Source organism: Paramisgurnus dabryanus, chromosome 3 (assembly GCF_030506205.2).
Source record: "Paramisgurnus dabryanus chromosome 3, PD_genome_1.1, whole genome shotgun sequence".
NCBI classification, from domain to species: Eukaryota; Metazoa; Chordata; class Actinopteri; order Cypriniformes; family Cobitidae; genus Paramisgurnus; species Paramisgurnus dabryanus.
The window spans coordinates 45,922,540-45,938,146 of NC_133339.1; the positions used below are offsets into that span (position 1 = coordinate 45,922,540).

General features: G+C 40.1%; 1 protein-coding gene across 1 annotated transcript in view; it reads left to right on the forward strand.

Annotated features, from left to right (window-relative positions):
- The first annotated feature begins 1,108 nt into the window (after positions 1 to 1,108).
- The window catches only part of LOC135744865 (uncharacterized), a 37,615-nt gene continuing 23,116 nt past the window's right edge, over positions 1,109 to 15,607 (forward strand). Inside the window, exons 1-2 of the mRNA XM_073814130.1 lie at positions 1,109 to 1,718; positions 15,423 to 15,527. Coding sequence (XP_073670231.1) covers positions 1,347 to 1,718; positions 15,423 to 15,527 — 477 coding nt within the window. The 5' untranslated portion in view covers positions 1,109 to 1,346. The remainder of the gene's footprint in view (positions 1,719 to 15,422; positions 15,528 to 15,607) is intronic.

Below are 15,607 nucleotides of genomic sequence, written 5' to 3' on the forward strand. Positions count from 1 at the left end.
GTCCAATGTAGTACTTTTCACTGCATATTAATTTTCCGTTTTGTTTTTACTTGTATTTTGAATTGAATCGTGTTGTGTCTAAGAAGTGAAGAAAATGTCCTAAAATTAACTAACACTGTGGATTTTTTTCTTGCAGTGTATATAGTTAGTGGGTAAGGCATTTAAGCTCTTAATTTTAATATAACCGTTGATTGTTGTTTACATACAAACTCTAATTCATTATGAATTAGAACACTATTTGACTTTATTTGACTTTATTATACAATATTTGACTTTTTTATAATAAAAACTGTTACAGTATCATTTCACTCATAATAGTATTAATACTATTAATACAAATACAAATAATGGTCCTCATTCTTTACTTTTACCTCTGATACAAAAATAAAATACATCATCATGTTTTATTTTTACCTAACATTTAGGCTATGTTATTTTAATGTAGACAAAGAAAATGTTTTTAATTAATCTGAATTATCTTTAATTACTATGATATATTAAGATACTATGATAGACCACCAGTCTGCCCGGGCCCGGCCCCCTAAGCCCAAATGTCAAGCTACACCTGGGGTAGTGACAAATAAGAATCTATAAAATAATTATGCATAATACAAGCTCTGTGCCAAGCCCTTAGAACCTTAGCAGCGCAAAAGGTTGTGTGTTCAATCCCAGGAATACACATAATGATAAAATGTAAGTAAGTGTCTGCAAAATGAATACATTTTGGGGGAAAAACTTGAACTCCATAAAATTATTTTTAATGAACGTAATAAACCTATTATTTGTACTATTTTATTTAATATTTCACTCTCTCTATCTTCACGTGCAGTACAATCGCAACTGCGATGAATCCGTTGCTAAGCAACCAAAGACGCCGCCACTCACAAGTCACAACATAGTGCGTTTTCTTTTGACTGACAGCGAATGTATCCAATAAGGGTGGATTGCGTAAACCCCTACTCAGCATCACAACCAATAAGTGTCTTTGGTAGGCGGGACAACGTCAATGGAAGAGCAAACTTGAAACAATTCACCAAAAGCACAGCTACCGGTAACACCACGCAAATTAAATGATGAATAAATGTCGACAGGATTTCAGGCGCAGCAAATAAAAGACTTCGGACAACTTTACAGGCTTCACAAAAACGAGAACGCGATTTAATGCGACAATTCAGTGATTATGTTTGAAAATAGACTAAACTTGAATTCGGATTCTAGTCTGGAGATCGTAAATAATGCCAACAACAAACTTATCTCTGATTGTCGGTTTCATTTCCAACAGCATGTTGTATTCATCATCATAAACATCTTTTAAATTGGATTAACTTTACATAGTTTTGAAAAAGATGACGGACATAAGCTTGCACGAGCTGCTGGACCTCTCTATAGGGACTCCAGATGTTGGATCTGTCAACTTCAGCGCATTGCACGCTTTACTGAACGCCATCCTGGGACACCTGAAGATCGAGACTATCACAACTCCCTGGAAAGATGCTGACCACGAGCATGGCGGCCCACCTCAGACTAAACCCGTGGATAAATCAGTCCCGTATAACGTAATGGAGGAGAAAGTGAGACGGATGGAGGAGCAGATGTCTGTGCTGGAGTCTCTGCCGAGCGCCTCTCAGCTTATCAAATCTGACAGTGCGGTCAATGACATGTGGACACTCATGCAGCTCCGCAGAAAGGCGCAGGGAAACGAGGATGGCGTGTCGAAGGTAAACACATAAAGGATGCAACAAGCTTTTTTGTTTATACACACCAGAAAGCATCATCATGTGTTTGTGTTTCAATCTGTTCTTAAGTTAGTACACGTATGACAAAGACTCAAAACATGGTGTAAAATATGGGGTTGTTGGTAAAATATGGATAAACCCAACCATTGTGTTAAATTGACCTATTAAATGTCCATATCTGACCCAATTATGGTTTAAAAACAACACAGCAAATGTGAATTTATAAAGAATTTATCCGTATTTCACACAACCATGGGTTGAAGCAAACCAGCATTTGTGTAATCATTTCATGTTTGGGTATATAAATAAACATATTACTTAAAATAAAAATTTCTACTACATATCAGTTATGAAAGATATGTTTAGCACATGTTAAATAATCTCATAATTGGGTTATATCATAGTTTATTGACTTGGTATTACAGTATGAATTAGTTATTTATGAGTTCACATACATAAAACATATCATACTACCTAAGGTAGCGCGCACACCAAAGCATTTAAATGTGGCTGAAAACGCCACAGACGGATGCCAACTGTTGCCAGCTTTTTTCAGCTGAGTACTTTGGCTGCTATGATACTTTTGCTTTGTTATGTCGTTGAACAATGTGCTGTTTGATTGTTGTGATATTTGTCCCGCCCCTCCTCCACTGTGATTGGATGGCCGAGTGAGAAGTGACATTGATTAGCTAAGCGCTTCATCCAGAATTGAAAATTTTTTCAAGCTTCGGTGCTCAGCGCTGAGAAGCTGCTCATGTTTTCAGTTATACTAACGCGGCTAAAAATGCCCGGCGGATGCAGACTGGCAGCTTTTTTTGCCGACTAGGGATGTAACGATTAATCGTGTGTCCCATTAAAATGCCTGTCTGAAACCGAATCTGAACCGCAAGGCTGCGATTATGTGTTTCATGCACAGCTTGTGCGTGTACTACGGCATTTGGTCAGTAGGAAGTCCTTATCAATCTAAAATCATTATGAGTCGGAGTCATTTATAACGTGCATTTAAAAAAGCAACCCTCGTTAAACAAAATCATTCAAGATATTATTTATTATCATGAAAATCCTGAAACAGTTTAAAGAACAGTGAAATAAATATTCCTGTAGACATTTCCTGGAATACCGTTTGTTATACTACCTCTTCTGTGGCACAAGGGGAGTTTCTGCATGAGAGCGCCCCTGGTGTTCGGTTGTGCCAGAATTTCATCGTAATTTCATTCATTGAGAAAACGCGCATTTGCACGGTTAACCGTTACATCCCTACTGCCGACTGCCGCCTTTGTTCAGCTGAGCGTTTTGGTTGCGGTGATACTTTTGCTTTGTTTATCAGCCGGTTGGTTGTTGTGATACTTGTCCTGCCCCTCCTGCCCCTCCTCCACTGAGATTGGACGGGCATTTGAGAACTGACATTAACGTGCTGAGCTTTTTACTCAAAGTTGAATAGCGGAAAAAACGGAGAGGCTTTTTTGAAAAACGCTGCGCTTCCATTGGAAACAATTGAGAACAAAGGCTTTGGTGTGCACTTAACTATGTTTTGTAAGTGTGGAAAATGCAATTATATTATGCAGCAGACGAAAATAGTCCTCTTGGTAACTTTCAATAGCTGGGGACTATTTTTGGGCAGTTCATAATATCATTGCGGATCCTGCAGCCATGGTGTACAGCAGCAAAGTCCTTGATTATTACACCAGAATGAGAGTATAGTTCCTAGCCATATCGGCCTAGAAAATCTGTAACTTTTAATTTTCCGTCTGTCTTAGTACACGATGTAACTACAGAAGAGTCAAGTTTTAAATAGGAAAATTATCGAAACTCTTTGGTTATTTTTGAGCGCGATGCTAAATGGTCTAATCAGATTTAATGGATTGTGCTAAGCTATGCTAAAAGTGCTAGCGCCAGACCCGGAGATCAGCTGAATGGATTCCAAAATGGTAAAAATCAAATGTTTAACTCTAGGGCAGCTGGAAAATGAGCATATTTAAAAAAAGTTTATTATTCGAGATAATCAGACTATCCGTTTAAATTAGCTATGCACCATACAGAACACTCTTAAGAGGGCTTGCACATCAAAGTGTTTAAACGCGGCTGAAAATGCCAGATGGGCGGCCGAGTAAGAAGTGACATTGACTAGCTGAGCATATCATCCAAAGTTGTAAATTTTTCAACTCTCGGCATTCAGCGCTGAGCTTGGAAAAAGTACCGGTGCTCATCGCGGACAAAATCTGCCAGCTGCTGTTTTTTTGAAAAGTGCGCCTCTTCCATTGGAAACAATTGATAACATACGCCGGCCACCAGCGCAAACACCTTGGTGTGCATGCCCTCTAAGTATAGATGGTTTCAGCAGTAACAACATAAACAAACGTATTTGGTGGAACAAACGTAACTTCCGGTAAACTCCACAAAGAATCAATAACAACAAAGTCCATTTAGAGTATTTTATTTCTTATAACAAGTGAAATAAACAACATGTAGATTAACTTAGTTTATAAACCATAGCTAAAGTGTATCAAAATCGACACTGAGCTAATGTTACTGTGTAAAATGTGTATTATAGTGATCCATGATCACCGTCTCCCCTCATCTTTAGGGAACCAAAACATTTGTTATTTTCGACAAGGTATTTGTTCCAGAGTTCAGTTTAGCCACTAGTCTGACCATTAAACAAACAAAAACCGGAAGATAAGTTCAGTCCAGACTTGTAACCGCGACAACGCATGTGTGGCAAAAGAAAGTGAAAAAGAGTCTACAGAGTCTATAAAAAGTCTACATGATGCCATAAAAGAAAGAACTATTTATTTTTGCTGTATGGTAACGGTTCCATAAAGACAGGAAGAACACTTCTGTTTCATTTTTATTAAAGATTTATAATTTTTATTATCTAAATGTATAATTTATAGTATACATTTATATTCTCTTCTAGATAAAGACTTGAATTGCAAGTCAAAAGGCTTTCTCAATGGAGGGTAGGGTACAGTGTTCAAAAGAGCAGAAGCCCATCATGTGCACACACCCAGGGCGGGTCAGCGACTGCACTCCTGGGGGTCTACAGGAGCTTAAATATCTCATCAGTGTCTGTCATCTATAGATGACTGATGGCAGGGAACGAAACAATGAGCTAAAGACACTGAGCTCCATTCTCAGATAACACCATCTGTGTCTCGTGTTCCACAAACACTCACCAAACATCTCTGTTTTACACATCATGAGACTGAATATTTAAATATCACTGATATGATGTCCATAACAACAGCACTTACTCACATACACAGGATACAGTAGACGGTTTCAGCAGACACAACATAAACAAACGCCTTTCGTGGAACACACCCAATTTCCGGTAAACTCTGCAAAGATTAAATAACAACAGAGTCCTTCTAGAGTAGTTTATTTCTGATAACAAGTAAAATAAACCACAACAAGATTACCTTAGTTCAAATTAAAGCTAAAGTGTATTAAAAACTACACTAAGCTACTTTACTGTGTAAAATGTGTACGTATACAATCTTAACTACGGATCGGCTGCCAATTCTCCTTGCACATAGTAGTCGTGATCCATGATCGCCGTCTCCCATCGTCTTTAGGAAAAGAAAACATTTGTTATTTTTGATGAGGTATTTGTTCCAGATTTCAGTTTAGCCACTAGCCAGACCATTAAACAAACAGAGACCATAAGTTAAGGTCTGTTCAGATGCATAATGTGAGTCTGATGCAACCATATATAGTATTGCATGTGTCATTAATCGTGGCATGCTGAGGGTTAGGGTGAATTAATATTTAACACAAATTGGCTCAACATAACATATGCACAGTATGTGATATTCATGCTTTAACATGAACTAATAGTAAATAAGGACATTGATTAATCTTGTGCTAATGTAGTGATAACCTTAACTAGGACTGGAGTCATAGTTACTACCTAAGGATGTGTAAAGAACTGTCACATGTAGCATGTTTCATTAGATGCAAACACATCGTTGCGGTTACGTGCCTGAAAAATCATGGTGAACTTCCTGGCCTGTATTTATTTATCGCTCTGGCTAGTGGCTAAACTGAAACAAATACCTTGTTGAAAATAAAATGTTTACAGACGAGGAGACGGTGAGCATGGATCACAACTGTGTGGAGAGGTTTGGTAGCCAGGCAAGAATTTAATGACCTGTACAGGGTTTCCCGCAGAAAATGTGTTAGTTAAGGTGGTAGGGCTGTGCGGGTGGGCGGGGCCGAGGGCGTGGCAATCAAATGGGCGGGGCATATGCGTCATGATGAAAATTAAAATATTTTAATAAAATAAATAAATTAATAAAATATTTATTTTTAAAACACTTAAATAAAAATGTATTTTGAAGAAACTATGACAAAGAATGAACACATACTAGATTATTTATGAATTAAATGTTTTACCTCTAACAGGAATAGCTGTGTGATGAAGTGAAACTAAAGGGTTAATAAACACAAACTAAAGCAGATGTTGTAGAACGTCTGGCGAACAATGATAGATGTACTACTACTGTAGCATGTAAATAATGCACATGAATAGAGCTCTCTACAATTATATCTAATCAACAGGCACGTGAAACCCTACCAGGTTGCTCAAACAACAAAATCACCAGCTAACTTACTTTAAATTTGCAAGAACTATAGACGAATACAATAGCAGGCTTAAATAACCCCAAAACATAAGTCAACTTACTGTTCTCACGGACACGCGTTTAATCAACTGGCTATCCTCCAGACATGACGGACCACGTCTTTCTCATTTCGGCCGTGTGGTGCGCGTGCACGCTCGCGGTGTGTAGCGCGTCTGCGCTATTCTCCGAGATGTTTTATCAACTGGCTTTATCCTCCAGACAGTGACGGTCCGGACCACGTCTTTCTCATTTCGGCCGTGTGGCGCGCGTCCCCGCTCGCGGTTTGATGCGCGTACGCGCTATTCTCCGCGATGCACTTGACGGCCTTTTGTGCAGTGAATTTTTTTGTTTTTTTTGGACAATCTAGTTAAGGCGGTAGGGTTTCCAAGCTTAGGCGGGCTGCCTTAACTGAAATATGCTGTGGGAAACCCTGCTGTAGCCAACATTGTATACATTCATTTTACTCAGTGAGTTAGCTCAGTCAGTGTAATAGTTGATATGCGTTAGATATGATATATGAACAAAGGTAATTTACTTATCAGAAATAAACTACTGTAAAAGGATTGATTTCATGAGGGTTCCCACGGGTCCTTGAAATTAAACAATAAAGTAATGTGATTGTCTTATTAACTCTTTCACCGCCAGCGTTTTTAAAAAAAGTTTCCAGCCAGCGCCAGCGTTTTTCATGATTTTCACCAAAGTTTAATGCCTTCCAGAAAATTTTCTTCTTTAAATATATAAACATACAATATACCAAATGAAAGAACAGACCCTCTGCTTTCACAAAAAAAAAACGTTTCATCCTACCTTAAGTGGTTCTTTTGTAATCCGCTTTTGAATATGGGTAGGTTTCTGCAAAAACACCACATTTTGAGCAAAAAGCAGAGATAATTCCATTTTTGTGACGGACTTTTCATAGAGATCCCATTCAGAGCGATCTTTAAAACAGACACGGACATGCAGCCGCTTGCCATAGGGCAAACTTCCGGGTTTAAAACGTTGCGGAAGGGCTAATAAGGGATAATAGCGCTATTGCGAAAAGACAGAAAATCTCGTCATTGGCGGGGAAGCGTTTTCTCTTAATTGACGAGATATCTCGTCAATGGCGGTGAAAGAGTTAAAAAAATTGTTTTCGGTAAAGATAACAGTAATCAGCCTATTTGCATTTAAGAGACACACACAAAAAAGCGCTTTTACCTGCACACCCAAAATAGGCCTTTTCAATATGGTAATATAAAGTATCTATAAAGGGTATCTGGACCTGAAAATTCACAGGCACATTCTGGGGACACCTGAGACTAATATTACATCTTGAAAAATTAACACATTAGGTGACCTTTAGGTTCAGTGCACCAGTTTCTGTTGCATCCTGGATAACTTTTCCTAAAGTATTGAAGAACTCATGTATACTTGTTGGCTTGTTCACTTTCCAGTCCAGGAAAAAGTTTTCAAAGTTTCAAAGTCAGTACATACTGTTATACCCATTTATCTGTCAAAAGAAAGTCTCATATTGCATGACGTATAATCTAGTCAGACAAGTCTAGGCCATCAGCTGCGGTCACCACCCCTCCTCGTCTTTCTTCCTTTAGTGATAAGCCGACAGTACTTAACCTCCCGCAGCGTAGCCGTTTGTTTCATGCACGCTCCTGTGACGTTAGGTGCAGTAAAAGAGTGCACCGGGAGGTCCGGGGCATCTTCTTAATCATTAATGTGTCACTTGGACATGTTTGGAGTCATCCGTGGTTATCCGCCAGTGCCCTCGGTCGACCCCTGCAGCCCAGCTGTCAGATAAATCCTGGGAGGCTGAAGAGGAATGAAATGCACGGCTGACTGCGTGAGCTCTGTACATAATTGCTTAACGCATTGTGCAGGTTGTCCACGACAATGCTGCCGTCAGATGTGTTAGTGTCAGCTTGGTCGCAAAATGTCAGCTGCTTTTAAGTGTATCTTATTAACTGGCAAAGTTGATGAAAACATAGGCATTCAAATGGGAATGTATTTCTATTTAGCTTTTTACATGATGCATTGATGGACAGCGGTTACTTCTAAATAAAGATATATATCTGTCTTTAAATTGGATGTTTACATATTCCTTTTTTAAAAATAAAGGTCCTTAAAAGGTTCTTTACAGTGATTCAATAGAAATTTTTCCACAAAGCACTTTTTGTAGCACCTTTATTTTTATCGCATTGTACCGTATAGGTTTTGGAACCGAACCATGGTGTGTCTTCACGCCGACTACACAAGAATCGTTCGTTCATCATAGATAAATGTTTAATGAAGATCATTGAGGGGGTCTTAACAAACCATGCTTTCTAATGATTGACCAGGTGTTTTAGATTCAAACCATTGAATTCAGGATGCTCATACATTCCTTACCGCAGAGTAAGGTTGTAAATATGTCATGTTTTACCTAGGTGTATTGTGAAGTACTGATGTTTTCCTGGACAGTTCCTTTGTTGTTCTGACCGCCAGTAACTCATAGCAACAGATGGTTAGGCATGGAATGGGTTGATGGGTAAATATGGTCACTGTGACCGATACGCTGGCATAGTTACAAACAAGACACAAGATTGAAAAGGCTATGGTGATACGCCAGGGTAGTTTACAGTTTTGGTGTAGCCCAATTGTGTGGATTCAGCTTTCTTGTTGGTATTCTTTAAGAAATGTTTGGCTTTTGTCATTAGCAGCAGATGGCTAATGTTTTTTTATGTTTTGTGTAATAAGGCATTTCATTTTCTGTTTTTGTTCTAGATGCGTTATTTTAAAAGTTACTGTTGTGTGGAGACTAGTATTACTGTTCATATGGCCAAAATACTACTGAGAAAAGATCTCAAAACTAGTATAATAAAGCGAACGAATTCACATAATATAGACCATTTAGAGGGGAACACTGTGTTATTTGGCTACTTGTTTTTTTAAATGACATGCATGTAAAATGTATTGATTTGATACGTAGCATTTCATATTCATACCAGTATAAATTAATGCAAATATTGGATAAATTTTGATAAAAGTGTCAGCTTAATGAATAAGTAAATACAGGATAACCCTACCGCTTCCGTCTCGTGCCATAATAACTAACACCGATGGGGAAATGAAAACTCCCATAGACCTCCATGTTAAAATGCCCAACTTTACAGTAGAAATAAATGTGTTAACAGCCTGGTACAAAAAGTGCTTTTGGTCTACAGGGCTCGCAAAATTTTAAAATCCCTGGTAGCCCTTCAGGCAGACACTCTTTAATTTTTGGTAGCCCGAAATGAATATAAGTAGCCCGAATAAAAAATACACTGTTTAATGTAGAATATTGATAAATCCTGGATTTCCATGCAAGACAACTATTCCTGCCCATCCCCAGCTAACAATTTGGTTCCCAAAACGTTCCCTGATTTTCCAAGGTTTTTGGTTAGCCAGGAATGTTTTCTTTAAGAAAATAAACATTCCCCTAATGTTATTTTTAGGTTATTTTAACGTTCCCCTAATGTTAGAATAATTTAATTGTTATATTACTCAAATATAATATTAATGTATTATAACACAGGTCATTTTTTTAATAAAAAAATACCTCAACACATCACACATAACTATTTTATCAAATATATAAACAACCAGTGACTTTAACACAATATAGAAGACTTATTAAAACAGATATTTATTAAAAAGGAATAAACATTTAATTCCCTTTAGGTTAACAGATCTTACCATAGCCGTTTATTTTCGCTAGAATAATGTTAGACTCTGAGGTAAAACTAAAGGACAAACACACATTCTATTCGTTTTAGGTAAACATATCTTACCACTGCTGTTTAGTCGCCTATCAAAAGCTTAGCATCATATTCTCTTAATAGCCTAGACGTGTCAAAGCGATCGGAAATCACTCAAATCTATTTTCCTTCTCACATATTTAAGTTACTAACTGAAGAAAGAAAAAAGAAACGTTAAAACAATGTTAGTCTATGAGGTTATAATGAAATGACGCTATTTTATTCAATGACTTGAGTTCGCGCTTGTTTGCTGAGCACAAAGCAAGCAGGTGCTCGTGAAGAGCGAAGCCAGGAGAAGCGCGTGCAGAGGGTCGCGCGCATATCAGACGTGTACATTAAAGGATGGGTTTATTTATGCTTTCACTTCATTTCCTGACAGTTTCACTTGTTACGTGAGGATAATGACTGACAAGAGGACGCCGAAATACATGCAATATAATTACCTAACTAAATCTGAGACAAAGCAAAAACATTCAAATATTATTTCCTCCCCAAGATAGCCCGACGTAGCCTAGAAATCTAGACGCACCCTAGCGGCCGCAAAATATATTTGCTGCCAGGGTTTAGTCTAGGCACTCACAATGCACTTAACAGCTCCAAAAACCAAAATTTGGTCAGGCCAATCACATCGTGTGTAGCGTCTGTGGGGCGGGCTTAACATGATGACGACAGAGCTGCGACGGTTCCTACTTGAAAACTTCGTTCTTCGTTGCTCTGATTGGTCATAGCGCTATCCTATTGCGTGCAGAGGCATTTTGAGGGACAACCTTATATCCCGCCCCTTGCATTGAGCCGTTTGTGTGAAGAGTTGCCAGACCTTACATCTTGATGTAGGTCTGGCTAACCAGGCTAAGCCCGACGGGCAGGGCAGAGATACATTTTGGTAGCCAGACAGGAATTCACAATAGCCCCGGGACGTCGGGCTAGCGATTTTGCGAGCCCTGGTCTATATAGTAAGGGTGTAACGATTAACCGTGCAAATGCGCGTTTTCTCAATGAATGAATTTGAATGAATTACGGTGAAATCCCGGCACATCCGAAAGCCAGGGGGCGCTCTCGTGCAGAAACTCCCTTTGTGCCACAGAAGAAGTAGCATTACAAACGCTATTCCAGGAAATATCTACAGGAATATTTATACGCTGTTCTTCACATTGATTCAGGTATTTTCATGATAATAAAGAATATTTTGAATGATTTCTATTTAACAAGTGTTGCTTTTTTAAATGCACGTTATAAACGACTCCGACTCATAGTGATTTTAGATGGATAATGACATCCTTCTGACCAAATGCCGCATGAAACAAAGAATCACAGCCTTGCGATTCAGAATCGATTTCAGACAGGTCTTTTTAATGAGAAAAATGATATTAAGCTTTAAAGTTCGGCATAATTAAGGGCGTGGCCACTTAAGTGACGGTTGAACAGCCACTGCTGTCATTAGAGTTGAGCTAGGCGGGCGTGGTTTCAGCCACCAGCCACCTCAGCTTCACCCTCATCCCGCCTCTTTACCCATTTTGGGTTATTCGCAAGTGATGTGCGGTGACCTGATGCCAAGATGGCGACAGCAGGCCCCGCCAACTATTGGCTCCAAAAAACCTCTTCTTCACAAACCTATTGGTGACATCACGGACACTACGTCCATATTTTTTACAGTCTATGGCAGTGACATGTTCTACGGTCATGTCACTGCCATAGACTGCGGTTGCTACGCACATGCTTGCAGACAGTATTTAAAGTTGAATATAGTCTTGGTGTAAACTCGCAAATGCCCCACAAGAACACCTGAATGCCCCCATTTCAAAAATCTTACTTCCAGCGGCCTCAGATGGCCTCTGAACACCCCCCTGAGAAAAGCTAAACTATGTTATGCCTTGTGAAGGAAACAAATGGTTTTCAGTTTCATATTTAAAATGTTTTACATAAAGCCCTGCTAAAATAAACCCTAACCCAAAACAGCACCAGCTAAAACCAGGCAGAGAGACCAGGGAAACTCAGCCAACCAGCTTGAGCTGGTTTGAACTGGTCTCCCAGCCTGATTTTAGCTAATGTAACAGGTTGATTTAACTCTTTCGCCGCCAGCATTTTCACAAAAGTTCACAAAATGCTCCTTTTTAAATATATAAACATACAATTTATGAAATAAAAGAACTCCCAAAAGTAAGCCGACCCAAACTAAACCAAACCGTGGGGTACTATGCAATGGAAAAGCGCCATAAGTGAATTTGAATGAATTACGGTGAAATGCCGCCACATACAAAAGCCAGAGGGCGCTTCGTGCAGAAATAGGAAATGCGATGCATTGTCACAGCTCTAAGCTAGACCAGGGTGGGAGACTAGCTTGACCAGATTTGCCAGGCAGAGATGACCATCTTAAACCAGCTTTTTTCACCTTAAATAAACACTAGCCAATCAGCTTAAGCTGGTTTCAGCTGGTCTCCCTGGCTGATTTAGGCTGGTGTAGCAGGATGGTTTTAGATGGGTTTTGGGCACTTTTTTAGTTGGTCAGGCTGGTTTTAGCTGGTTAAGACCAGCTGACCCACCAGCTTGACCAGGGTGGGAGACTATCTTGACCAGATTTGCCAGGCTGAGAGGACCATCTTAAACCAGCTTTTTTCACCTTAAACACTAGCCAATCAGCTTAAGCTGGTTTCAGCTGGTCTCCCTGGCTGATTTAGGCTGGTGTAGCAGGATGGTTTTAGATGGGTTTTGGGCACTTTTTTAGTTGGTCAGGCTGGTTTTAGCTGGTTAAGACCAGCTGACCCACCAGCTTGACCAGGGTGGGAGACTATCTTGACCAGATATGCCAGGCTGAGAGGACCATCTTTAACCAGCTTTTTTCACCTTAAACACTAGCCAATCAGCTTAAGCTGGTTTCAGCTGGTCTCCCTGGCTGATTTAGGCTGGTGTAGCAGGATGGTTTTAGATGGGTTTTGGGCACTTTTTTAGTTGGTCAGGCTGGTTTTAGCTGGTTAAGACCAGCTGACCCACCAGCTTGACCAGGGTGGGAGACTATCTTGACCAGATATGCCAGGCTGAGAGGACCATCTTAACCCGGGTTTTTTCACCTTAAACACTAGCCAATCAGCTTAAGCTGGTTTCAGCTGGTCTCCCTGGCTGATTTAGGCTGGTGTAGCAGGATGGTTTTAGATGGGTTTTGGGCACTTTTTTAGTTGGTCAGGCTGGTTTTAGCTGGTTAAGACCAGCTGACCCACCAGCTTGACCAGGGTGGGAGACTATCTTGACCAGATATGCCAGGCTGAGAGGACCATCTTTAACCAGCTTTTTTCACCTTAAACACTAGCCAATCAGCTTAAGCTGGTTTCAGCTGGTCTCCCTGGCTGATTTAGGCTGGTGTAGCAGGATGGTTTTAGATGGGTTTTGGGCACTTTTTTAGTTGGTCAGGCTGGTTTTAGCTGGTTAAGACCAGCTGACCCACCAGCTTGACCAGGGTGGGAGACTATCTTGACCAGATTTGCCAGGCTGAGAGGACCATCTTAAACCAGCTTTTTTCACCTTAAACACTAGCCAATCAGCTTAAGCTGGTTTCAGCTGGTCTCCCTGGCTGATTTAGGCTGGTGTAGCAGGATGGTTTTAGATGGGTTTTGGGCACTTTTTTAGTTGGTCAGGCTGGTTTTAGCTGGTTAAGACCAGCTGACCCACCAGCTTGACCAGGGTGGGAGACTATCTTGACCAGATATGCCAGGTTGAGAGGACCATCTTTAACCAGCTTTTTTCACCTTAAACACTAGCCAATCAGCTTAAGCTGGTTTCAGCTGGTCTCCCTGGCTGATTTAGGCTGGTGTAGCAGGATGGTTTTAGATGGGTTTTGGGCACTTTTTTAGTTGGTCAGGCTGGTTTTAGCTGGTTAAGACCAGCTGACCCACCAGCTTGACCAGGGTGGGAGACTATCTTGACCAGATATGCCAGGTTGAGAGGACCATCTTTAACCAGCTTTTTTCACCTTAAACACTAGCCAATCAGCTTAAGCTGGTTTCAGCTGGTCTCCCTGGCTGATTTAGGCTGGTGTAGCAGGATGGTTTTAGATGGGTTTTGGGCACTTTTTTCGTTGGTCAGGCTGGTTTTAGCTGGTTAAGACCAGCTGACCCACCAGCTTGACCAGGGTGGGAGACTATCTTGACCAGATTTGCCAGGCTGAGAGGACCATCTTAAACCAGCTTTTTTCACCTTAAACACTAGCCAATCAGCTTAAGCTGGTTTCAGCTGGTCTCCCTGGCTGATTTAGGCTGGTGTAGTAGGAAGGTTTTAGATGGGTTTGGACACTTTTTTAGTTGGTCAGGCTGGTTTTAGCTGGTTTTAGCTGACCCACCAGCTTGACCAGGATTGAAGACTCGCTTGACCAGCTTTGCCAGGCTTAGAGGATTAGCTTAAACCAGCTTCTTCCACCTTAAACCAGATAACACCAGTCAACCAGCTTAGCCAAGCTTTCAGCCTGGTCAAGCTGGTTTTAACTGTTGGGTCAGCTTGGGTTCCAGCATGATCACCTAAGACCAGCTTAAGGAAGTATAATCACCACTTTAAAACCAGCTTTTTTCATTAGTAAATATGCTATGGCAGTGTCATTGTACACTTATGGTATCACAAATTACCAAAGTACCAGATGTTCAAAATCTATGAAAGCTTTGTTAATCATAACAACAATGATAATGAATAATATCCTAAGATAAACATGGTAATAAAGGCCTGTTCCCAAAATTACATGGAAAGGAATGTGTAAATCTCAATGGATAACCTCACGGGTGTCACAGTCAGTAACAGTCCAGGTATTGTCAGTTCAAACACTTATTCATCATTGCTACATCAGTTTCTCCATACATTAGTGTCTCTTGAGTCCAGTAGAGAAATCCCAAGACAAATTTGTTCATCTAACAAAACCTCAGAAGAAAGCAAACAGTAATAAAAGTGAAGCAGGTTAGACAATAACATTAGGGGTTATGCACACATAACAGAAGAAGAACAGACAGCAATGCATTTCCTACTTGATCCAGTAGTGATTCCCAGGCTTGTGTTGTCATGGTAACCTCTACTGGGGTTAAAGGTCATAAGAAGCTCTGTAAGCAGTCAAATGGAGTATATTACCCATACAGAAGATGTGCTTTACTTATTAAGCAATGCTCTTTTATGCGTTAACCTCCTTTTCACGGTTCAAGCAATAGAGATTTCCTTTTCAAAGTGTGTTTTTTCCCAGTAAATTGCCCAGTAGGAGGGGTATGAAAGAAAACCTAATAAATCTTCAAAGGTGGAAACTTGATTTTAAATCTCGCTTTGCTCCTCAGTGTATGGCTTTAATCCAAGACCTGCTGACTGAAATCCAGGCACTCAAAGAGTCCAGAGACGATCTGACGCAAAAAATCCAAACGTTGGACGGTCAGATCAGCCAGGTGAGCACATAAATGCACCAAACATTATTATTATGTAAACAATGTTTATCAGTTGATAATGATAATAATGAGACATGTTC